The 25,783-nt window shown below is 43.3% G+C and overlaps 1 protein-coding gene across 1 annotated transcript; it reads right to left on the bottom strand.

Annotated features, from left to right (window-relative positions):
- Nucleotides 1–759: 759 nt before the first annotated feature.
- Ppp2r1a (protein phosphatase 2 scaffold subunit A alpha) lies at nucleotides 760–20,029 on the bottom strand. The gene is given in 15 exon segments (NM_057140.1): nucleotides 760–1,213; nucleotides 1,352–1,443; nucleotides 4,167–4,309; nucleotides 5,157–5,311; nucleotides 5,882–5,942; nucleotides 6,246–6,419; nucleotides 7,828–7,962; nucleotides 8,381–8,451; nucleotides 8,557–8,671; nucleotides 10,281–10,436; nucleotides 10,543–10,690; nucleotides 11,392–11,624; nucleotides 12,611–12,711; nucleotides 14,301–14,391; nucleotides 19,951–20,029. Coding segments are annotated over 15 exon segments (1,770 nt in total). The 5' UTR covers nucleotide 20,029; the 3' UTR covers nucleotides 760–1,196.
- Between the last annotated feature and the right edge of the window lie 5,754 nt (nucleotides 20,030–25,783).

The raw sequence follows: 25,783 nt of genomic DNA, 5'->3' as shown, positions 1-25,783 counted from the left end.
TTATACAAATAATTGATTGAACGGAGAGTTATTCATAAAAAGAAAATCTACTCAGGAAAATATGAAAATTGCTGCAATTCAATTTCCAAGAAATAAAATAACCCTTTAATTAAAAAAAAAAAAAAAAAAAAAAAAAAAGAGTGGTTGTTGCTCTTTCAGAGGGCTAGAGTTTGGTTCCCAACTTCCACATTAGAAAGCTCACAAGTGCTATTCCAGCTCCATGGTAACGGATACCCTATGTTGGCCTTTGGGGCTACCTGCATACACATGGCTACACAGAAATGTTATTGGGGGAAAAAAAACTTGTAAAAATCAATATTAAAAATAAAGGCAGGGAAGATATTGAAGATAAATGGTTCTGTCTCCATACAGACTTCTATAAAGCACTGGTGAGCTGTGTCCTGAGACTCTTCACAGGGGCCTCACAAAATCTTTTAGGCAAGTTTGGCCTGCAAAGGTACACACGGATCCACTAGTCAAAGTGACTGTACAGCAAATAGGGAGTTTCACACTCACAGGTGCTATCCCAGTTTATGCTGCACAAACCTGAGAACTCTGCTCTGCTGGTGCTGGAAAACCTGAAACTCTGCCCTAAGCAGTCTCTGGACACTATGTCTCCTGCTGCACTCTTGCTGGACCCAAGTCTTCACCCTTGGGATAGGAGTAATAACTACAAGAAGGTCTCCTCAGAGAAAACAGAGAACAATCCACAGGCAGTGGTCTTTCCTCCATTCTGATTACTTAGACTAGAGGACCAAGTATTTCTACATTTTTATTCTGTGTAAAGAGTAGGGAAAGGAATAAAATAAAAATGGCACAATTGACACACACAAAAAAACATGGTTGGGGTTAGGAAAGGGTGCTTGTAAGTAGATGGGGGAGGGGGGTCCCCATTACAGCAGCAAAAGCCAGTGACCTAGGATGCTCCCATCTCTCCCAATATGGGCAGGAACAACCAGACCTTCTTTTCAGGCTGCTGTCCTGCCCCAACTTGTACTGCCCCAGCCCCGCAGGAGGTGGACAGAGAAGTCTTCCCAGGCTACAGAGAGGAGAAACCAAACCGTGCTGAGGGAGGGGCCTGGGGTCAGACCATGCACGGGAGCGACAGTCATTTGCTCCCACCACCTCCCTAAGGGAGGTAACTGTGGGGGTTGGAGGGTGGACACCAGAGGCCGGCAATGCTTCTTCTTCCAGCATCAGGCAAGAGAGAGAACTGGGGAAACAAGAACAATAGGCCTCAGAACCACACCACATTCTGCAACCACACTCCTAAGTACTGCCCCATTCCCAGGAGCCCTAACTCTGTGTAATCCACCCTTCTGTCAGAGGCTCTATACTCTCAGGCTCTTACCAGTCAGAGCCTCCTGGGCAAAGTACTTGACATCCACATCCTGGTCCTGGGTCAGCTTCTCTAGGATAGGCTTGACTTCACTTTGCAGGGTGCTGTAAAGTGAGAGGAAAAGTGAGAGGAATAGTGAGCTAAGTTAGTCTTGCCTCGGGTGTATGTGTGTGTCCACAGGTAGGAAGAGGGTCCCCGTGTAGCTAAGTATCAAGGCAGAAACACACCACATCATAAGGCAGAGGATAGAACAAGGACACACACAAGCATACACATGAAAAATCTGATCCCTAGGCTTGGAATCCAACAGTTAAATAAGGAAAGCTCTTGGGCCAGCACAGGATACAAGCACTTCAGGAAAGCAGAGCCCACACGTTCCGAAGCTAAGCAAACAGATTACTTTAGCGACTGAATCTATGTTTACTGAGGTATTGTATGCCAAGTATGAATGCAAAGATACACCACTTTTAGATTCTTGCTCGGACAAACGAGAAGACAGGGCCAATAAATGGGTATGGCAATTAGATCAAAGGCTTCTTGGTTTTACGGGGCCTAGAAGTGGCATATACTCTTTATGTAAGCAGACAAGGAGGAATCTGCCTATCTTCTAAGTAACAGAGGCAGATCTCAGAGAGAAGGGCTATAGAGCAACGATGAGACACATAGACATCAAATGTTGGCAGACAGCTCCTCTATCTTCCATATAACCACTGCCCTCATTTCTACCATTTCTAGAGCTGTTTGGCTTTTGTTGTTTGCTTGCTTGGTTTTAGTTTCTGGGAAGCAGGTCTATATACATATATAAAAAAACTGTATGTAATCGCAAGCTATGTACTTCCCCCCCCTGAATATTCTCATTCATTCATTCATTTTTTTCTTTCTCTCTCCCCCTTCCCGCTCCTTCTCTCCCTCCATCCCCCACTGTGTATATGTATGCACACACATCTGAACTCATGGGCACCATGTGTATGTCTTCAGAGGCCAGTTATAGTTGCCCTGAAACTAGAATTAATGGCACGTGTGATCTTAAGTACACATGCTGTGAGGTGAGTCCAGGTCCTCTCAAGAGTAGCTAGTACTCTTGAACACTGAACCATTATCTCTCCAGCCCCATATTAACTACTTTAAACTCATTTAAACTACTAAAAGGCTCATTTTCCTGGGCCTAGCTTCTCCCTCAATATGGTACCAAGACATCATCAAAAATATCAATGCTAGTGTTTAAAACAGGCATCTCATCTATTACTGAGTGTTCTATCCTCCAAATAAGCCACAACGTACTCTACCAGATTTGGCGGATTCTGTTATGACTATTATACATAAGGCAATCACATTTTCAGGGGGTGAAGGAAGGAGCAATACTGAGTACTCGTCTGTCTAAGGACTGGCTCAAGAGTCTACATCTAGCTAACTGCATCCTTCCAGTTAAACTGTTCAGCCTTCTAAGCCATTAGCAGTTCAGGCTAATGAACTTTACCAAAGTTCCCACTAGCATGATGCTCAGCAGAGTATTTTAGCTATAACCTGTGCTGTCCTATCAGCTTATACTACTGAGCACCTAGTCAGATGCACCTTACCACATGCTCACAAATACGTGAAGAGACTACTTTTAAATTAACAAGAGTGCAGGTTACCTCATTCTCATATTTTCACATACACTATTTTGACTACCTCCCTCCCCTCTCTTTCCCCTACTTGCATTTCTCAGCTTCCCATACTCCCCACTGAATGTCACATGCTGTACTTTCTTCTATGTCTTCTTCCCATGTGCATCAGGAAATTCTTTATCTACCTATATATACGATACTAGAGGAGTTCTTTACACAGAAACATCTCCATACTGCTGAGGTTAGCCTTCTCCTACAGCTTTCCATTTACATGAAAGCCATCATATCAATCTTCCTTTCACATCTTAGCAGGTCTATGCCCAACCCAAGACACGAAGACATTCTTCTACATTTTTCTATGTGTTTCAATTTATTCATCCTGGTTCTAGCTCAAAAACTTAATTTCTTTATGCAGAGACAGAAATTCTGTTTGGGTTTATGTGGGCATCCAACTGATCCAGTCATTTTTAGAAGACAAACACTTGTCCATCAAACTACAATGGTACCTACAGTTCCATACAGCAGAGTGCTTTGTGTGCTCTAGAAAATGTTCAAGAGAGACATGAATATCCTGTCCCAGCACCATGCTGTTTCTTTCCTTTTTTTTTTTTCCTTTTCTGTTCTGGAGCCAAGGAGTGAACTCAGGGCCTTGTGCTTATTAGGCAAGCGCTCTACCACTGAGTTAAATCCCCAACCCCACCATGCTGTTTCTTAATTATGTGTCAGGGAAACTTGAGCTGCACAGCTCTGTTCTTTAGAATGCATGGGATAGCCAAGCACTCTGCATTCCCAGGCTAGTTCCTACTAAAGCTCTGCTGATATATAATGGTCTCATATTAAATATACGTTCAGGGCCTGAAGACTGTACATGTTTCCCAAAACTTTCTGGGGCAGTGTTTAATAGTTTCATTATAATTGTTAAGTATATTACATTACATGTATATTTTGTTATGAATTTTCAACATACGTACAGCTTTCTCTACATAGATAAAAAACACTATATAAAAATTGGCTAATTTCATTTTCTAGTAATTTCTTTCTTATCTATCACCATCTTCTTTTTTTCACTCTACTCTAGGGAAATGGATTCTTATTCTAAAACAGAGAAGACAGACTTTGCGGAGAGGAAAGAACCAGTAAGGGTTACAAAATCTGAAGAAATCATACCCCGGGCTCCATCTTCAAAATCTAAGATGTTTAGAACAACCCCCAGACCTTACCTGTTATCAAGAATGGGTCCTATCTTCTGTAGTGACTTGGCCACATTGAAGCGGACATTGGCGACTGGGTCCCCAGCCATACGAAGAACTGTGGGCAGCATGTGCTTCGTGGTAATATCCTGCCCACAGACCTCAGACAACACCTGAAGACCAGTGAATGGCAGAAGTATGATTATGAAAGGCTCACTGTTAAGTCCACATGCATCTTCTTCTGAATAGGCTACCTGGACCCAGGAGCTGCATGGAAGGACCTGGGTCTAGAAGCATCATTCTGGGAGTTAACCTTGTTAAAGTTCAATTCCTAACATAGTCTTCACTAGGGATCTTTCAGACTTTATATCTGAACTGCTATCATCCTCACCATTTGAAAGGCATGGATTCCTAACCCCTGAAACGCCTCCTTCATGTAGGAGTCTCAAAATTGTAGGTGAGGAAATGAGAAAAATCTTTACTTAAAATTGTTTCTAATCCATCCTTTAGCTTCTAGCATGGGTAGGATTTACATGTCACTAAACAGTATTAACAAGGAAGTAAAATGCTACTAAAAATAAGTAGTAAGTATATTCTGACACAGAATCAGAACTGTTTTATGCCCTCGATTATTACATTATTCTTCACAGCCTCTTGAGCACTGACATAAATCTCAAAAGATGAGAAAACCAAAGTACTAACTGGTTAGGTTCTGTGATGTGTGACATAAACACGTGTGTTCTTCTTTCCAACCAGCAGAGGTGCACAGAAAATGCAGCTGCTCCTCTCACACAAAACCCTCCCAATTTTGGATCTCTCACCAGGTAATCTTGGCCCTGTAGAGGCCTGATCAAATAGTGCTGATTCAAGTGTTGGCCTACAGCCCTCAGAGACTCATCCCTAACACCAAGTCATGTTTCTACTCCCAAGCCAAACACCTGGATAGACAAGGGCCTTCCTCCATCTTCGTATCAGTAGCACTCCTATCCCCCAGGACCTACAGGCGATTGGGGTGCTCACATTGATGCAGAAGAGTGTAGTCATTCGGTGCAGGTAGTTAGGGTCTCCAGACATGGCTAAGACCTTGGGGATGATAGTGGCATGGGCCCACTCCTTCCCGAACTTCTCCACTAGCTTCTTAAGGTTGCTGGTGGCAGCCTCACGGATAGCATAGACTGCAATGGGGACAGAGCAAGGGAGGTGATTCAATGTGAAGGACTGACCAGGAAGGCGTTAACAGTTACACACAATCAGCAAATTAAGCAAAACCAGAAAATAGCACTTGCTGTGTTTTACTCAGTTTCTCTTTCTCATATACCCCTTCTGGCTACCCACAGAGGCAGGCACCATTTGGCTCCTTATTCAGAATGACTGATCACATGCCAAGCTATTTAATGCATACTAATTAAAACTGCCTTGTAGATAAAAATCAGTAACTTTTTAAACTTTTTAACCACGTAATAAAAAACAAGAAACATGTTTCACAAGGGCTGAGAGGCCATGGCAAGAAATCTTCATGTTTTGGAATGAGTATAAAGCTAAAAGATGGGAAGAGACTTGGTATGGTTCAGCAGACAAAGTAAAGGATTCAAACTCAGGTCTTCTGCATCTACCCACAACCCCAACCTACACTCCTCTATGGTTTCTTAACAACAATATGCAAGCACTGACAGCAGGAGAATGTCCTAGCTCATCTGTCTGTCTCTGGGGCTAACCTAACCTGCTGTGTTGGTGGGGAAACTTACCATGATCCACTAGCCAGGCCATACACAAAGAGTTAAGTTTCTCATCAAAAAATTCCACACCCTGCAGGGAAAAATGATTGGTAAGGGCTTGAGAGGAAGGATGGAAAAGAGGGTGGGGTCCCAAATAATCATGCAATTCTCAACCCCATTTGAGATGCTAGTCGTGTTCTTGCTCTGACTGAACCCCATTTATCTGCTAAGAACCTAGTTCCAGAGTAGAGTCCTTCCTCCATGGGCAGCTGTCACTGCCTACAAAGGGCAGCTCCAAGTCCCTTGTTACAGCAACAGTGCCCGGTACTGGGGTTATGACTGGACCCTGCTCTCTTATCACTTCAGGGACAGCAAAACCTGGGTCCTCACTCACGAGCTGTCCAGCCAGCAGAGGCATGTATTCAATGATGGCCAGCCGCACTCGCCACTTGGCATCTTCAGCGAGTTCCACGATGGCAGGAAGCAAGGACTGCGAGAGCTGCCGGATGCCAATCACTTCATTCACACAATCCAGGTTGGAAATGATGTTCAGCCGCACCTCAGGACACTTGGAAAGAAAACAGGAAGGTTGAGAGAAGATACTATATACAGCGACCTAAGAAGGGTGAGAGGAACAGCCAAGAGCTCCTTTCTGGCTATTGTCCCTTAACACAAAATATCCACCTAGTCTCACTCAGGGTAGCGGAGGCTATGCAAGGGGAAATGGGAACCACTGGATAAACTGAAAGAAGTATCCAGTTTCTGGAACACAAAGGAATGAATATGCTGTGTTTATTCTCTATCACTCATTTCTTCCCACTGACATGGAACTCTGTACCTTGAGATGCATGTGACAAATCTCTGACTAGAGGTATTATGAACTCCAATGTATCCATTCACACTCATTCCATAGGGCAGGGACATCTATGGGAACAGACATGTGGAGCAGCCGCACATTGGCTATGAAGAGAAACTTCTCCGGAAAACTGAAAATGCAGACCCAAGAGCCTTATTTTTTTCTTGTGGTGCTAGAAACTAAATCCAGAGCTATCAATGTTAAAACCTTTCAACTGACTTCACACACCATTTTTAAGAAAGACTTCTTGAGTACAAACAGCCTATGAAGCATCTTTGACCCAGTCTGGGAAAGGGGACAAATCTGCATTCACCATCACAGAATTAGCCACTGTGTAATCTACCAACAAGCTCCATTAAAGACTGTCAGTGGACAGCATCACACTAGTCTGGCTTCCCAGGACCTCTGGCCATCTCTCTTCTCTCTCCCTACCACTGGCTATACTTTCCTAACAGAAAGATCTCTTGCAGCTGCAGCACTTGCCTACAGGTTCAAATCCAATTCTCTAAACTCTTACCAGTGACTTCTTTCATTCTCCATAGTCTAAAGCCACTTGCACAAGCAAGTATGGTGACCAGACTGGCTATGGCCAACAGAGCATGTAGAAGACACAAGCTAGAGCTATTTCAATGGGACCTTCAGTGGGCCAGGAGACAAATTACAGCTGTGGCATCAGACCAAGAAAGCCAGGCCAGCAAGGCTAATCTGTCACAATAGGGCCAGCTGGAATGATGTGAGAGGAATAATCATAACTGACTAGATGTTACTGTATTCTAGTCTCTATGTCACCTAAAGCTTTAAACCGTGGCCCACCTCTCCCAGTACCTACAATTTCTGAGTGGAATTATGGAACACTTTATCTCTCTGTTCCTCTCTACTGGCACATTTGTAAGTCCTTAAAGATCACCACTGTCTTGGTCTTTGTTCATGTCCTAAATACTCAGGAGACAGATGAGTGCAAAATTAAGGGAACTTGAAGCAATGTCTGAGAAGAATGAATGAACAAGCAGACATGAATGCCTGTCATCTACTCAGCAAAGCAGGGAGTGTGGAGTGTGATGCCAAAATTTTATACTCTTGGATAATTGATTGATTCTGCAAACCTTTCTGCCACTCTTACCTCATCCTTCAGCTGAGCCAAGAACAGGGGCAAGAGGTGTTCGATGGTATTGTCTTTGCCCAGAATGGGAGAGAGGCCCATGATGACTGAAGCCAGTGCTGACTTGACATGTTGGTTGGCATCAGACACGAGTTCCTTCAGAAAAGAATGAAGGAGGTAACAAAGGTCAGAAATCCCCTTTAATTGCAACTGGTCACATAGATAGTAGCCCCGATGGCCCAAGAAGACCACAGTCTTCTGCTTTTCACATATGTGGGGCATCACAGGGCTGCACTGGATTTATTCTCAACAGGGATTGTTTGTTATGTGAACCCCAACCCAGGGTCACTGCCTCATTCTCCAAAAACTCTGTTCATAAGGGGACTCTGGTCTTGGAGCAGCAAATACATCCCTTAGACCTTAGGGTCAGCAGCAACCCTCAGATTTTGTCTACAGCTCAGTTACTACATCCCAAAAGGACTGAAAACCTGGCTTGGATCAGACTGTACCTAAAACAAAGTCTTCACCCATCTCTAGCAGTCTCAAATCCTACCATCAAACACTACTCTATTACCTTGATGCAGGGCAAGATCTGGGTCATGATCACATTCTCCCGGCAGTCAGCTGAGAGATTTTCACAGAACTCTGTGGGCAGGGACAGGAAGGTGCTGGTGAGACTTGATGCTCTGAGCCCATTTGTGCCTCTTAGAAAGCCACCCAACTAGTTGTGTTCTGGTTGCCAGCACCAACCTTTGACCTTGTGGGAGGCTGCGGCCCTCACCTCGGCCTCACAGTCTTTCATCAGGTTCTGGAAGGCAGGCACCAGATCTGTCTTAGTGATCTCAGGCCCAACTGCTTTCTGGAGCTGTACACAAAGAGAAGAGGAGCAGAACTGAAGAGTGTGGCAGCCACTCAGGGCTAAAGAGGCAAAAATGGAGAAGAAAGCACTAGAATGAGGTTAGGACACAGCACAAGGGACATAGTCCCAGCATAAAGACATGACCAATCAGTGAAGTTGTCACCTCTCTGATGACATCTTCAGAAATAGAACGATGGTTACAGGACATCCTCCACAGTATGTTTTACATTTATTGTTCAGGTTCTTTGAGGTTGAATTTCCCATTCCCTAAACACTGTTAAGTGGTTCCTGCTTTCACTAACATGAAAATATGTAAACATACTTAACAGTTTACTAAACTGGTTGGTATAATTTTCAAAAGTAAAATGATTAAAATGATTAAAAACAGTGAAGAAGGAAACACATGCCAGTAACAAGGATGTAGGAAAAGGATCTAGAACAGACAGCTTCAACTAGGTTGCTGGAAGAACAGTTGGGAGCAGGATGACTCTCTACTACTCAAAGAATTAAGCCTGCTTCCCTTGCAGATCAGAAGCCTGACTTGCCTTTACTTGGTACTACGCCTCCCAGGTACACATACTTCTACATGGCCAGGTCTCAAACTACTTTACTAGACCCAGGAATACAATCCTTAGGGATGAGTCTTCTAGCAGACCCCAGAAAACTAACCATCACAATGAGGAGCTCTTGTCCATCATTCCTGCCCCTTTGCTCACTTAATCTCAGCATCAGGCCATGAATGCTCCTGCTTTACTCTGTCTCTTATCTCCTACATACTCTGCACGGGCTTGTCTTTTTGTTCTGACATATTTCTTATCTAACTGCCACTCAATTGCAATGCCATCAAGCACACAGAACAAGACATAACATACTCCATTAGAACTAATATTTTTTAAAAGATTTATTTAAGAAGAGGGCATGTGACTGCATTACAGTAGGTTGTGAGCCACCATTGCTGAGAATGAACTCAGGACCTCTGGAAGAGCAGTCAGTGCTCTTAACCGCTAAGCCATCTCTCTAGCTCCCATCAGCACTTTCTAGTGAGGCTGACTTTTAGCCTGCTCCTTCAAGGCCAGGAATGTGTACACATAACTGACTCCAGAACCTCTACCAAAGGTAGTGCTAATAACAAACAAACAAACAAACAAAAGGACATAACTATGGACCTGCGAATATTGCAACAACAGTAGAGCACTTGCCTAACATGGGTTAAGAACTGGGTTCAACTCTCAGTATTAACAAGGGGAAAAACAACAACAAACCAACATGCTCTTGGCTAAGAAAATTTGGATCTTGGCACAAAGAGCACTTGTCCCTGATCTGACTAACATGTGGTTGATGACAACTATTACTGGGGCTGTGTCTTTCTTAGGGAAGTTGTGAGTTCAGGAAAAATGCTTTCATGGAATTGAAACTTGGCTTCAAAATCATTCTCATTACAGCACTTTGATTCAAATCACCCACAAGGACTGGCTCTGGGAGATGATTCGGTTGCCCATTAAGACTCAGGACGGACTGCTGTCCTAAAAAATAAAGCATGTCATCTCCTATATGTTGCTCCCTCCTCCCCTCAGAAAGCTTCAGTGTTCCCATCTGTGGAACTATGCCAACTTACCTCTGTGAATTTGTCTGCCACCATGTAGCGGACACGCCAAGACTTGTCCTCAGCAGCCTGTCGCAAGGTGGGCATCACTAAGGCCTCCAGGTCCTCCTGGGGCAGAAGCTGGGCGATATTCACGCATGCCTCTACTGCCAGCAGCCGCACCGAGTCCTGGGAAAACACAGGGAGGGGCAGGGAAGCAGAGGCCCACTGAGCCTTAAGGGTGCATTCCTTCCTCAGCTAGCAAGGGCATGGTGAGAGTTGGTGACTGGCTTACCTGCTCGTCAGAGGCCAGGTTAGAGAACATGGGAATGATCTCACTCTTGACATTGTCCAGCTCCAGTACCTTGGCAAACTCCCCCAGCTTGGAGGCAGCGGCCCGCCGCACCATGGGGGTATCATCTGAGCACAGGTTCCGGAAGTACCTGGAATTGGATGGAGGCCCAGAGTTGGAATCCTGGAAAGCCCTACCAGCTGGTGTCACAGTATAGCACAGCACAGAACAGCACAGCACAGAGCACTGCTGGGTCTGCAGTAAATTCTGGTGCTGACAATGGTGACTTTGTACAATTCATGACCTCTTTGTCTTCTCAGCTCTATAAATTGACCAATGGCAGTAGCAAGTCCCCACAAAGCTGACTTGAGGTCTCAGTCAAAGAGTACAACACAGTACTAACAACTGTTTAAAATGCAAATGACTCGTCTACCATTTCAGGAGCAATTGCCTCCTAAGAACTAATGGAGACATACAGCACGTGCATATATATATATATATGTGGCTTTAACCCAGTTGTATGAAGTGACAACTCAGAAACTTTGGCTTATTAGGTCTGAACAACAAGGCAGTTATCAAATGAGGGGTCTAAACCTGGGGCAGGCTGGAGATAACACTAGATACTATTTGTTGTATTGTATTCTGCTCCAAGCCCACAGGTATAACTAATGGTAGGAATAAATTTCCATGAAGGAAGAAAAGGAAAATTCGATGCTGAGGTATGGTGTCCAATGATCACTGTGAAGGACAAGCCTCTTTGAAGAGAGCTAGGAGCAGGGAGGGAGTAGGGAGACATCAAGGACATTAGGCTTAGAGGAGGGTTTAGGTAAAGTGATGGGAATGAGAACTCACTGTCGAAGTTCTGCCTTCACGGCACTGGATACTCGGGGGTAGCAAACTGAGAAGAGACCACAGGCTGAGGTACGGGAGGTGAACCAGTCTCCACCCGCCAGCCGCTTCACCAGAGGCACAAAGTGAGCCTCTAGATCGGAAGGTGAGTGCTCATGAGAGATGGCCCGCAAGGATTCTACCGCCTTGTCTCGCACTACTGTCTCTTCCACTGTGGCCAGTGACTCAAGAGGTGGCTGTGATGAGAACAGAAGGTTAGAGACCAGTGTTTTTCTTACTGTTTCAGTTGTGGAACCCTACCTCATGGCCTGACTGGAGGGAGACTCCTCTTATCTCCCCAGCCCCATGCTTGTGATAACAAGCTTCCTACAAGGATCTCTTAAGAGGCCCATGTGTGTGTGTGGCTCTCAATATACAATAAACACTAATGATGCGGCTCTAATACCCATGACCTAGGTTTCAGATACTGTATTGCTCACCTTTTTTTGATCAAAACTCCTTCTATGTGAGTCTTGTAAAACAGTTTTGATACTATCCTCATTAATCAAAGAGCAGGAATTGGAAGTATATAGGTTATGCAATTTGCCTAAGCTGCTAACAGCCAAGATCTAAAAGATCACTTGGTTATCCTTCCGTACCTAGCAGGTCCTGTCAGGATCGGATTCTGTTGGTGTTTCTAGCTGTCACTCAACAGAGATACACAGATGGTTTGGTATAGTATGGTATGGTACGGTGCAGTACGGCAAGGTATGGTATAGCCTGGTGCAATCAAGCAAACAATCTTGACAATGCATGATTACTAGCTAAGAGTCCCTGATGAGAGATGGCTTAACCTACTGGTACTCTAGGTGGTTCAGCCATCAAGTGAACCTTGCAACCCAAACTGGTAGATAACATATCTTACACAACCATGACAACCACAAAATCTAATTGTGAATACTTACTATAGTACTCTTAAAGTCATACCAGTAAATAATAGAACCTGGCCCGACCCAAACTCAAAATCCTATGGGTGGAATGCCACAGGGTCCTAGTGTGGTTAAGTTTGCAGAATGGATGGCGACTATAGATTAAATGACACTACTGACTTGAGTGAAAGTTACATCCAAAGGTAATCCATTCTGAGGTCACATCCAGCCTTCCTAAATCCTCTGCTTCTTGGACCACCATTCTAACCCCAAGGCAGAAAAGAGGATTAAGAAACTTCGCAGCTTTCACTCACCAGCAGACAGTGCACATACTCGGGTCCTCCCACCAAAGTGGTGAAGGTTCCCAGCTGTTCAGCCAAAGCCAAGAGGACCTCATCTTCATCATAGATGGTATCTGTGGGTCAAAGACCAAGCCCATTAAAAACTCAAGCCGAACCAGTAACCCAAGCTTCCAATAAGCAAAACCACTCAGCTTCCTCACTGTCAGCACCCCTATCTCCCAACCTGCCATTCCTAATCATCATCTACCTGGTGAGCAGAATAAGTCCAAACACCATATCTGCCTTTTCTGGCCCATGCTAGGTGTGGGATGGTAACTGAGTAGCACAACTGCTGTAACCTCAATTTTGGGTTCCTCTCAACAGGGACAAAGACCACATAGATAAATGCAACACAGGATGTTCAGTAAAACTTTAAATATGCAGGAACTCACTTTCAGGAGTTATGTCTTCAACCAGGAAATTCTTTTCTACCTTTGATCACCTGTGCCCAAGACTAGATTTGGTGTGCTCCAGCTCCTGCCAGAGCCAGAATGGAATGTGAATGAATGAAATGTCAGGGAAACAAAGCATACTGCCCAAACTCAAAGGTAGGTGTGTGTGTGTGTGTGTGTGTGTGTGTGTGTGTGTGTTTCCCCCAACCCCCTCCCTGCCTTTGCTGAAGGAAACACTGACCTCCAGTGGAATGTAAAGCATTCTAGCATTCTCTACCTTGGACTTGCCATAATAGCGCCAAAAAGAGCAGCCTCAGAAGAAACCAGGACCAAGGCTATTGATACCCCGACTTCACACTTCCAGATTCAAGAACAGCAACAACACAGCTGTTGAACATGTCCAGTCTGGGGCTTTTGTCTCTAGAAAACTAAGTTTGTTGACTTTCCCTCAAGAAACTAGCTGAGGGGCTGGAAAGATGGCTCAGAGTTTAAGAGCACTGACTGTTCTTCCAGAGGTTCTGTTACTCGACCTCCACAGGAGCCTTAATCTTCATTTAAGTTACAGAATCATGCTTGTCTTACCCATGAGCCCCCAGAAGCAGGTAGATGTGAAATATCTTGCCCAAAGTCATACCACAGGAAATTAGGAGGGGAAAAATGTGAAATCATACCCCAATTCTACATGATTAACTAACCTGCTGACTATGGACCCTGAATATAAAATCTCCCTTGGTTATGTCCAAACAGAAAAATCCAATGGAAATTAATCACTGCATCTTTCTATGCCTCAGTTTCCTCACGTACAGATCAGCTTGTAGGTGTTGCTGTGAGACTGAGATGAATGGCACTGGAGATGGACGTTTAAGAGTATAGGCACCATTCTACTCTACAAGCTAACTCAGTAGCACAAAACTGGAGTCCAGTGGACAGTTGGCATGTAACAACTATGTAATAAAAGTTAATGATTATTGCTCTTTAATGCCTAAAATCAACAACAAAGAGTGGAGAAGATTATCTTCATTCTAGATAAACAAAATAATTTACTAAATTTATCTAAGGTCAACACTAACAATGGAAGCTGTGATTCAAGCTAGGTTCTATTGCTCTGTCATCCCAGATCATTCCCTTAGAGGATTACACTTAGGCTCCTGTAGAGTATTGCTCCATGTATAGGAAATACTTATAAAGTATTTACCTACAGTGAGGAATCTTGCTCACTAGCAAGAAATACCCAACTGTCCTCCCTGCATCTAGGCCCCAGCAATGCTTACCTGTAAGAAAGGGCAGGAGCTCACTTCTGGTCCGTTCAACCCCAAGGGCCAAGGCAATGGTGGAGAGCTTCTTGATACTATTGAGACGAAGCTAATGAAAGAACAAACAAAGAGAGAGAGAAAGTTAGGGATTTTGCAAACAAAGGAGTTCCATGGCCCTGAAACCATTAGGACCAACCCTGGAAAACTGGCTGCTGTGTATAAAGATGCTCAGTGATCAACAATAGATAGTAAAATTCAACTAAGCAATTCTGTGTTCCTAGAAGAAATATTTAACATTAGCAATGTTAGCACTGGAAGACAGAACTTCTCCTGGGTCTTTCCAAATTTAGACTAAAACTGAACTTTGTTCCCCTAACCCTTCCTTTTTGCTCCATTGTCCCATTACTACAGAGAACACTGGAGGTAGGTGGTGGCAAGAGAGCAGAAAGATCCTAAATTCAAGGTCATCCTTGATTCCATACAAAGTTACAGGCCAGCGTCAGCTACAAGAGAAACTGTCTCAAGAAACAAACTAACAATCCAGGACTGGTGGTTTACAGTAACAACAAGAACTAACAATCTAACACTGCCTTAAGAACAAAACAGCTCTGACTGGTGGTACACTGGTCAGTCCTCTGAGCACTCAGAAGTTTGGGACAGAAAAAACCTTGAGTTTGAGAACTACTTGAAGTACATAGCATGATCACAGCAAACCCCTACATCGTACTGCTGCTCCTATATGCAACATGAATTAAGGTGACTGTAAGTAGAAGGAAGACTGTGTGAAGAAAGGGATCAGTAGGAGTGACCAGTGACAGAGAGGATCATGATCAAAATGTACCACATAGATGCAGAAGAATTTCATAATGAAGTCCCTATTATGTATAATTAATATATGCCATTAAAAACAAAAATCGAGACTAGCATTAACAGTTCTAATTCCCCCAGTTCAGTGGGTGGACCTACACGATAAAGGTATATACTCAGTTTCCACGTAATGTTTTTGCTTACTGTTTCTGGCTTATAGCTTCCCCCTCACATATACAGTAACAGCCAGAATGTCTCTTGCCAAAACCCACACATAGAAAGCCCCATCTTCTCCATACCTTGCTTTCCTATAGTAGTCATAAATGATGTATCCTGATTGTAAGCTATAAATACCATTTCAGAATGACTTCTGTTGTATACCCTTAGGGGAATGCATGCTGCAGTGGTCAAGAATAAAACCTTGATTTTATTCTTGGTAAAGAAGCACAAGACCCAGGGCTTGCAACTAGAATCTGAAGGTTGCAGAACATTCATACGGATCAACTCTGGGATCTCACATTCTCCATGTTACAGAACATTGGCTGGTGGAAGATGCTTGTTTGTTAGTAGGGACACATTTTAGGATCATGGAGCTTTCTTGATTGTGATGTGAGAACAGAGGAAAAAACAAGTAGTCTGTTCTTTCAACCACTGCATGTGGGGGACACACCAATCCTTACTCTTTGCTGGTAGTGAGGGCGAGGATGAAAAACCATCCTCAAGTCAGAGTTGACTTATGAGCATCTTTAATAGGAACAGAAATGGAGAAGGCTATTTGCAGAAGTCACATGGTCATGTGAAAATGAAGGTAGAGATAGGGGAGGCATATCCACAAGGCAAAGAACATAAAGAATTGCCAACAGCTACCTGAAGTTAAGAGAGAAATGTGGGGCAGACCTCCCTTGGAACCTCAGAGGACCCAATTGACTTCAGATTTTTGGTGTTTACATTGAGAGGATGCATTGACTGTTTTAACCCACCCTATTTGTGGTGATTTAATACAGCAGCTGTATACAAACACTGTCTTGGTAACACAGACAACTGGTCTGTCTTTAAGTATTTGCATGCCAGGTTCTCACTTGATTGTCTCTACCCTAGCAATGTATGTGTGACCATGCCTCTCTCTTACACAAAACCGAGGCTCAGAAAAGAGACACTTAGCTAGAATAGCACTGACAGATGACTGTGACAATGTCCCTGTCTTCTCTTTCTCTCCACAGGGTGCTTTTTTATTGTAGCTAGTTCCATAACTGTGTCAAGAATGTAATGAGATCAGATTATCCCACAGGGGAACCCTCTTAGTGGAAGAAAAAAAGAGAAGAGAGAAGGCTGAGGGAGAGGTAGGAAGAGAAATGGACTCTCTCTTTAAAGTTTTCTTTTCAGGTCCCAGACAATTAGAAAGACATCTACAAGAGAACTTTGTCTTGGAAAAGTATGGCTCTTACATCAGGGGATTTACGGGGTCTATGGGCTCACAGACAATGCTGAGAATCTGACAAAATGCTACGATGAAAACTACCTAAGCACAGCTGCACAAGCCTGGGAGGCTATTGCAGGAGCATTAGGTGTTCCAGGTCAGCCAGGGCTACAAACAATATCTTAACTCAAAACAAACATGTATATAACACAGTTTTCATTCCATGTCATCCTGTCTTTTGGAGCAGTGGAAGGACCAAAGAGGCACCAATTCTCATCTTGGTAGTAAAAAGATCTCAACATTAAGTACTATAAACAACCCCCCACCACCAAAAAAAAAAAAAAAAAAAAAAAAAAAAAAAAAAAAACCTTATTTTCACTCAAAACTACAAAATGTGTAGAAATTTATAGAAAGGTTAGGAAAAAAAATAGCAAATACCAAATACTAACAATCCTTAGATGCTGGTTGTTAGCCTGCAGGTGCTCAGTGCACTGTTGAGTTCTTTAAATTGTTGGTAAATGTTCCTAGCATCACAGGCCAGTTTCTGAATCATTCAAGTTGTGCTCACAGCACAACAGTTTCAATGGGAAGGAACCATTATGCAAACAAACTAACATGGCTTTTATTCCTGCAAAGTTTTATTTAGTAAAGCTACTGGCATGGTTTTTACTCCAGCAAAACCTTACTTGCAAAAGCTGGCTGTAGATGGATATGGTACTACGGCTATATTTTGATGACTTGTAAACTAGTTTTTCAACATCCTTGCCTCAATTTTTTTTTTTTTTTTAACATGCTTGTGCTCCTCTCCTAGCTGCACTGTGGGAAATAATGGGCCAGGGTGACAACTGGTGAGTAGTAAGCAGCAGCCCTAAGGACAGTAGATGGTATCAGGGAGAAACTACCATCCCATTCATAATCTTCATGCCAGTCATAGTAGCATGTATCATCTACAGATTGTTCCCCGTATGCTCGGGTTGGTTATTCCCACAAGGCTCTGAGGTCTTCTAGAAAAACAATATTAACAGGTGAGGATGCTGCTGGAAAACTGTCCATTTGTGGACAGTTCTCTCACTCTAGTTTTGATTTTGTTCACAACGTGCATTGTTTTCTTCAGGAAGATGGCACTCTGAATGTTTGAGTAAAGTGGCAGAAAGCTGCGTAGCCCTATTGCCTATTTCAAGGCTATGCTGTCATGAGGTCACCTTCACCCAGCAAGATCTCTGACAGACTTCTGATCTCTGGAAACACATAATAAAACTTTATGTTGTTTTATATTTACTTTATAGTGACTTGTTACAGAATTCTGACAAAACTGGCCAGCTGACCTAGCTAAACAAGTTCCTTATTGTCTCTGGGTGAACATTTCATCCAACAGCTTCCTTCAACCTTAGCACTAAAAAAAATTTTTTTTTTTAAAAGAGGGACTTTTTTTGTTTCCTATGAAGGATGTCTTATATACTGCAATCATGTTTAACAGCATTCATGACTTCAACCTACTAAAAGCAGTAACAATCTCCAGCTGTGACAACCAAACCATCCCCTAGACATTACTAAACATCCTTGGAGGCAAAAAACTATAACTATAGCCATTGCATACATACACACACACACACACACACACACACACACACACACACACACACACACACACAGAGAGAGAGAGAGAGAGAGAGAGACATACCCTCCTTCTGGAATTATCTTCTCCAAATTTTTAAACTTTCCATCCTGAAAGGAGCTTCCCTTGACTGGCTTAATTCCTTACTCATCTGTCTAGTATACACACTCTACCCAGAACCTAATGGCTCCTTCCAAAAGCAGGTACTATTTCAAATTTCTACAAGACTTTCCCATGCTTACTTTAATATTGTACCCTATATTTCTTATTTTCTTCTTAATATTTTCCATAGTCAACATAATACCTATTTATCTGTCACTACTCACTAAAATCCCTTAAGGCAAGTTTTGTCCTTTTGCTCCCAGCTGTCAACATCTAGAGACACTCTGATGTCCAACAAACATTTGCTGATTCACTATTTCAACATTGACAGATCTGGTTTCTTACATGTGGTAATATGCAGATTTAGTTCTGTTTGCCTGTTTCACACCTAGCCTTTGTATAGCAACCAGCCTTTTTCTTTGTTGATACAGTGTCACTATGTAGACTAGGCTAGCCTTGACACTGCTTTTGCCTCCAGAGTGCTGTGATTGCTAGCATGCACCACTATACCAGGTTCTGGTCTCCTTTATGACCCCAACAACATCCCTCATCCTTTGCATGTGTTTACAGAGCACACACACATAAATTCATACAGTATGCTCAAAACCAGATTATTCTCACTTAATAGAAGAGAAATACAGACTGCCTGAATCAATTAGCAAAAAGTGCAAGACCCAGGAGTACAAATCCAGCCTGGCTGATAATGGAACCAGAGTCAGACATAAATACATAAAACTTAGATAGGCCAGGCTCAGGAAATTGACCAAGTGCAGCATGAACAATTCTATATAAAAGGAAAAGTAGAAGGCCGTAGTGCCACAATAGCCACACCCCCAAAATAATAGCTAACATTTATAGAGCCTTTACAAACAGCCAGTTTTATTTTACTACTTTTCCTCAGCCACCCAGGGAAGCCAGGGCTATTATTAGCTGGTATTTGTAGAAAACAGAAGCCAGGGGGGATGAAATAATGTGCACACAAGGTCATCCTCAGGTGAAAGGATGCGGCCTTGAGGTCTGACCTCTTTTTCAAAACCAAAGCAAACTCAGGGGTCCTGGCTCATTTTTTTCCCGTGAACCAGAACTATCAACTCGCTTGGCAGACAGGCCTGGGACAAAGTTGGAGAACAGGTGGGTGTGTACACGTGACCTATCCCAGATAAGGCTAGGTTAAATCTCTGGAGAGCATACTTTCACAGTCTCCTTCCTCCTTCAGGAGAGATACCACAAAATGCAAGGCGGAGGTCCGTGAAGAACGGATAGAAGTCCCAGTTATCAATCCCCACTCGTTCCAGTTAAAATAAACAAAAACACTAAAAGCGATGGTAACTCCACCCAGGTCGCCAGGACCCCTGAGGGCTTCCCCTACTCAGCAGGTCACGCGCCCCCGCCGATTCCCTACAGAGAGCCATTCTGTGTCGGCCGCCAATCACCGACTGGAAGGCGGCAGCAAGACCGCCACCCAATCTCGGGCCGCCCAGGCCCAGATCCGGGGCTGCCGCGCGCACTCAGGTGGGACCCTCGAGGCTTGCCCTCCGCTTGGCTGGGCACCCAATGAAGGCTGCCATCTCATCGAACCTTGCCATCAAGAAAGATGAGACCTGAATTCTGATTGGCCGCCGCTGCTTTCCGCCACTCCCGGAGAACCCTGAGCCATCGCTCCCACATTCCGCGAAGATCCCCGTCCCCGATCTCCCCCACACACTCTAACGGAAGGATCCCCGCACCTGAACGTCCTCATTGCGCAGTTCATCTATGAGCACCGCAATGGGGTAGAGCGAATCGTCGCCGTCGGCAGCTGCCATCTTGACTCCCTGGCGTTTCTATCAGGCAGCAGCGAGCTCCGGGCGGAATCCGGGCTCGGGAGGGGCGGTGCGGGGAAAGGACGCAAAGCGGACGTGGGGGCGCCCGAGCCGCGCTACAGGGGCTGTCCCGCCGCCATTGCCGCACAAGCTCGCGTCTGTTTGGTCTGAACCAACCAAGTCCCGCCTACTTCTCATTCACCATTGGCCGGATGAATCAGATGTTTTTCCGAAGGACGAGCGGAAGCGGAAGTTAAGTATCTTAGTGACCAGAATTGTGCCCGCCTGCGTCGCTGCTGGCAACCACGGGAACAAGCAGGTCTAGCTGCCAATGAGAGTCGAGAATGGGAGGTGGCGATGATGATCTCTTGGGGAGACTCGAAGACTCAAACCCGAGCCTTGGGAACTGTGCGTGACGTAATGAAGAACAGGCTGGTCTGGTTGTGCTTCTGCGGCTGTTATATCGGTCTCTAAAGAAGGAACTCCTAAGTAGGGAGATTTGCCTTGCTCAGTTTCTAGAACGCGGCCCTGGGGCTGGTGGCGTTCAAGGGCTGGTGGTGTTAAAGGCTTTGTTAAAGTCCCCTCTTACCCTGAAGAAATAGAGCAGCCAAGGCGACCTCTTACTTTATCCTGCTGGGGAGTTTCTAGGTAGCTAGTAAGAAATGAGCCAGGTCGAAAGTATTTGAGGATGGACCCCTGCCGCATAATGAGCTTGGACGCCAAACCTCTTATATGGCTAATATAAAAGTATCACAATCCTTTTTCCTTAAGAATGAAAATACGAAAACGTAGCAGGGTTGTTAAAGCGTGACTGCTTTTATTCTTGATTTTTGTTTTCTTCTTTTTCGATCTCCCTTCATCTTCCTCCTTCCCCTTACCTGCATTCCTCCCTTACTTCCTCTTCCTCTCCAATCAGAGAGAAAATTAAGAAGGAAACACCCTCACAGAGAGTGGAAACAAAGAAAAAAACACCCACTGTCACAGAGAGTGGGCATTCGTAATCAGTGATACATATTTGAGTATCATGTATCCCTGGCCCTGAATGGCAAACACATGGTCTTGTGATAAAGAACAAAAGGCTTAACCATGTGTGAAAGTGCACATGCTTTCAATTCTGAAACTCAGGAAGCAAAAACTTGTTCTACATAGTTATACCCAGGCCAGTCAGAGCTATATGGTGTAACCCTCAGAAGAGAGCCATACCATTGCCCCATCCCATTAGAGTTAATCCAAATGGTCTGTCTGTTCTCGAAACTTCAGTTTATACTCTACCTCAATATGGGTTTGGCACAGTGGTACCATTGTTCATTCTTTGTGAGTGTACTTTCTTTGTAATCTCTCTGTCCATTCTTCATTTTCTTCTATTACTGTACTTTATGTGTTTCATCTGAAATCAATCAACAGTAAATACAGGAACTGGGGAGCTCAGGGGAGGCTATGGAGAGGAACTCCAAACAGTGCCTTCCTAGACACTTTTTTGTTTTGTTTTGTTTTTGATTTGACAGATCTTTATGGGAAAAAAAATGCTCTCTTGCCTGTCTCCTCTCCTTTCAGACATAATAAAGATTTTTAGTCTCATTTTGAACTGCCCTAGATTGTAGGAAGCACTGAATTTCTTTTACATTCTTCCCCCAAACCCCCTGGGACCAAACCCAGGGCCTTGTGCTTGCTAGGCAAGTGCTCTACCTCTGAGCTAAATCCCCAACTCCAGCACTGGATTTCTTAACAAGTACAAGATGAGGGTAAGTTTAATTAGTTAATATAAGGCTGTAATTGGTACTGGATTTTTCAAGGGCTAGGTGAGTTAGCATTGACATTTCTAATCAATTTATGTGAATTATGACAACAAAAAATAAGGTTTTCATTTACTTTTATTATTTTAAGTTTATATTCTTTATCTCTTATGCTGAAGAACACTAAATGTTTAGTGACATTGACATAATCATATATATGATTAATGATTACATTTTAGGGTCTTTAAAAATATTAAATGTTAAGCAGTTATGCCATGACCAGCACAGCTAGGCATCAACAGGGACTAGCAAGGAAAGTAATGGGAGACAGAGACACAAGGCTCTAGGTTCTCTTTAAGAATGAATAATTCTTATTTTTCCCATTTTTGTTTACATATTGTTTAGCTTATACCTGGAAATTTCAAGTAGAGTTGGTTCCATTATCTAATTCTGTCTTTTATATTTCACTGCCCTTGTTGGCTTCTTTTACCCCAGAAGACATTCCTCCTAGATTTTATCTCTTGCTTCCAGTTTTTCAATCAGGAAACCACATCTGGGTCAGGGTTGCTTGAGAAAGGAACTACAGACCATCTGGACCAAGTACAATTATATACAATATAATAGAAATGCATGTTACATAATCGCAGGTTCTGTATATTAGGAAATTAGGTAAAAAACATATTATTAGTAAGTAGTTTCAATGGTTAGAGTTATTAGTCATCCTACCAGTTCTTGCTCAATGTGTCTCTGTTTTGTTTTGCTTTTGTAAAATTATTTATATCCTGAATGTCAACCCCCTTTGTTCACCTGTCACAGAGTTCTTTCTTCCATCCCTACTCCCCTTTGCCTTTGAGAGGGTGCCTCCACAACCCCTAGGTATCCCCCTACCCTGGGGCATCAAGTCTCTACAGGATTAGGCTCATCCCTTCCCACTGAAATCAGACAAGGCAGTCCTCTGCTACATATGTTGGGAGGAGGGGGTTGGATCGGTCCTGAATGCTCTGGTTGGTGGCTCAATCTCTGGGAGCTTCCCAGATGTCCTGATAAGTTAACATTTATTCTTCCTATGGGGTTGCCAACCCCTTCAGCTCCTTCAACCCTTCCCATAACTTTTCCATATGGGTCCCCTTCCTCAGTCCAATGCTTGGCTATGAGTATCTGTATCTGTATCAGTCAGCTACTGGCAGAGCCTCTCAGAGACAGCCATGTTAGATTCCTGTATATAAGCACAGTATGGTATCAGTAATAGTGTCAGGATTTGGTGCCTGCCCATGGGATAGATCCCAAGTTGGACCAGTCACTGGATGACCTTTCCTTTAGCCTCTGCTCTATTTTCATCCCTGCATTTCTGTTAGATAGGGACAATTTGGGGTTGAGAGTTTTGTAGGTGGGTTTGTGTCCTTATTCCTCAACTCAGGGCCCAGTCCAATTACTGCAGATGGTCTCTTCAGGTTCCATATCCCCACTGCTGGGCATTTTGGCTAAGGTCAGTCACATTGAGTCTTTGGAGCTTCTCCCATTCCCCACTATTGATTCTTTTACTTCCCTTACTATATTCATAGTAAACTTGCTCATTCAAATCAAAAGCACAGCTATCATAGATCATTCTCCAGACAGTGCTAAGCAGTTCCATATGAAAAAGAGTCTCAGATATGTGTATTTGATATGGTGAAAGGATAGAGATGGAAACTTAGAGGCATAGAGAAGAAGAAAAGGATTGAGTCCCTCCCAGATATATCTAGATTTTTGTCAAGTTCACAAAAACTAGCTGTGACACCTTAGCACCATGGAAAATTGAGTGTAAACACCAGTAATCCCAAAATTGGATAGACAGACATAGGATCAGAAGTTAAAGGTTATCTTTGGGTATATATTCAAAAGGCAACCTGGCTAACATGAGAGCCCTGTAAGTGGAGAGGGGTAGGTAGAGATCATCCTGCCTGTTCAGCATGAACTCTGCATGGATGACTTCCTAGGTGTTTGTTTTGTTTTGTTTCTTCTGTGCCACCCATATCCACAATGTGTGAGTATGTCATTTTTTCTTAAACAGCTGTTCTTAATATGTCTCTGCCAGTACCTGGCTGGGACTCAGTGCATTTTTTAATCTTCATCAGAAAAAATTCTTCCTTCAGTAGACGGCAGTTAACACAGAGATCTATAACTGGACAATATGCAGAAAGTGAGAGACTATGGAACACGCAGTTCTAAATGGGATGTCTCTGTCAAACTCCTCCCCTCAAAGCTCAAGGATTTATATGGAAAAAGAACCAGAAAACACAGATTGTAAGAGCCACAGGTAATGAATAACTCCAAGGAAACAGGTATCTTCCAGATACAACAGGGCTGATGAACATATGAACTCATAGAAACTGAGACAGCATGCACAAAGCCTGCACAGGCTCAAAGTCCCAGTACTGAGAAGAAAATGTGACACAAAGTCCCACCCCCAAGCTAAAAAGCTGTTTCCAATTGATACTTCCTGGGAATAGTTGACAAAAACAAAATAGATTCCATGCTATTTTGGCTTGGGTTGGCATGTTCTATCTAATTTTTTTCTGTTTTTTTGGGGTTTTGTTTGGTTTGTGTTGAGGGAGGAAGTGGTGCCATCTGTTACCAAAGAATTAATAAGTCTACTGTGAATATTTTCATTTACATGTAAAAGCGATAACAGCTATAGTATGTCTCAGCAGGTGGCAGGAAAAGGAGGAAGAATATTATTGGTTCCATGTATGTATTGATGGGCACATAATATTAATTCCCTAGACCATGGTCTATTGCTGTGCCATGTGTCCTGCCTTACACAGATACAAATACTATGTAAGTGTCATAGGATACTGTGTAGTACAATTTAGGAACAGTGAGTCATAGTGCATTTCAGAGAATGTGTAGCAATTTCTTCTGAGTTGAAACATTTGCTCTTTGAAGGCCCTGCTCTTTGAAGCTCCTAAGACTCAGAGAGTGAACAAACTTAGTAAGATTGACTACTGACCCTCCTCAGGGTTAGAGAAACATTAAACAATTGCTGGGGAAATTAACTCTGAATAGACCAACTCAGGTCAGACATTGTGAGCTGTGGGCACCTACAAGCCATGCAGAAAATCCATGGTTGCAGCTTTAATAAGATGAGACTTATGTTGGGGTGGCATTTTTGGTGATACAGGTATATTTTATTCATTCCTACTCTTGAAAATACCCTTGCTGTACACACACACACACACACACACACACACACACACACACACAGACACACACATGCTCCTTTAGGCAACTCCAATAAAAACTCATTGATTCACCCATGTTCAACTTTGATAGAATCATTAATTTGTATAGTTTCCCTATCCTAGGTGAGAAGATGTGTATAGGTATGTAGTATCCTCCTGAGATATGCATGTCCCATTGAAATGTTCTATTCCCCAGATGCATAGGGGAATAGGCAGGTATGGTGTAGGAAGAGGTACGTAGAACACTTGTAAGAAATAAGGTATGATATCAAGAGTTGGTTTGGAGTGCCACACCTCAGAGCAAATACCAAGGCTGAGGTTTGCATGTAGAGGTTCAACTGGAAAACCTATGGTCCTTGCTGAGATGGAATTAAGAAAGTGGATTTAGAGAGAAGAAACTTATACCATTGTCATTAGAATTAATTTAAGATAAATCCCCGAAAAGATTTAGAATCAAAGGAAGGTGTACACATTGGTTCTGGAGGAGGGTGGATCTGGCAGTTCCACCGCAGTACCCACTACACTTGATGTCTTCTGTGTGACCTTCAGGAGTATGAGAACCCTGGACTACCCATATGAGAATTATGGAGAGAGTCTCATGAGTCATCCCAGGAGCTATCTCTGCTATTTTTGCGAGTGCTTGAGCTTAGAATTCAAGATTTCAGATGCATTTTGAAAGATACATTTGTAGTGGGTCTTTGGAAGATATAGAGATGCTTAGATGATGTCCATGCTCCAGTTACACTACAAATGGGCTCTTGTATCTTTCAATGTGTTCCTGAAAGCTTGATTACCAAGAAGGTA

Source organism: Rattus norvegicus, chromosome 1, assembly GCF_021556685.1.
Source record: "Rattus norvegicus strain SHRSP/BbbUtx chromosome 1, alternate assembly SHRSP_T2T, whole genome shotgun sequence".
Taxonomy (NCBI): Eukaryota; Metazoa; Chordata; class Mammalia; order Rodentia; family Muridae; genus Rattus; species Rattus norvegicus.
Note: the sequence above shows the minus strand (reverse complement) of the source record. Positions and strands in the feature narration are given on the sequence as shown.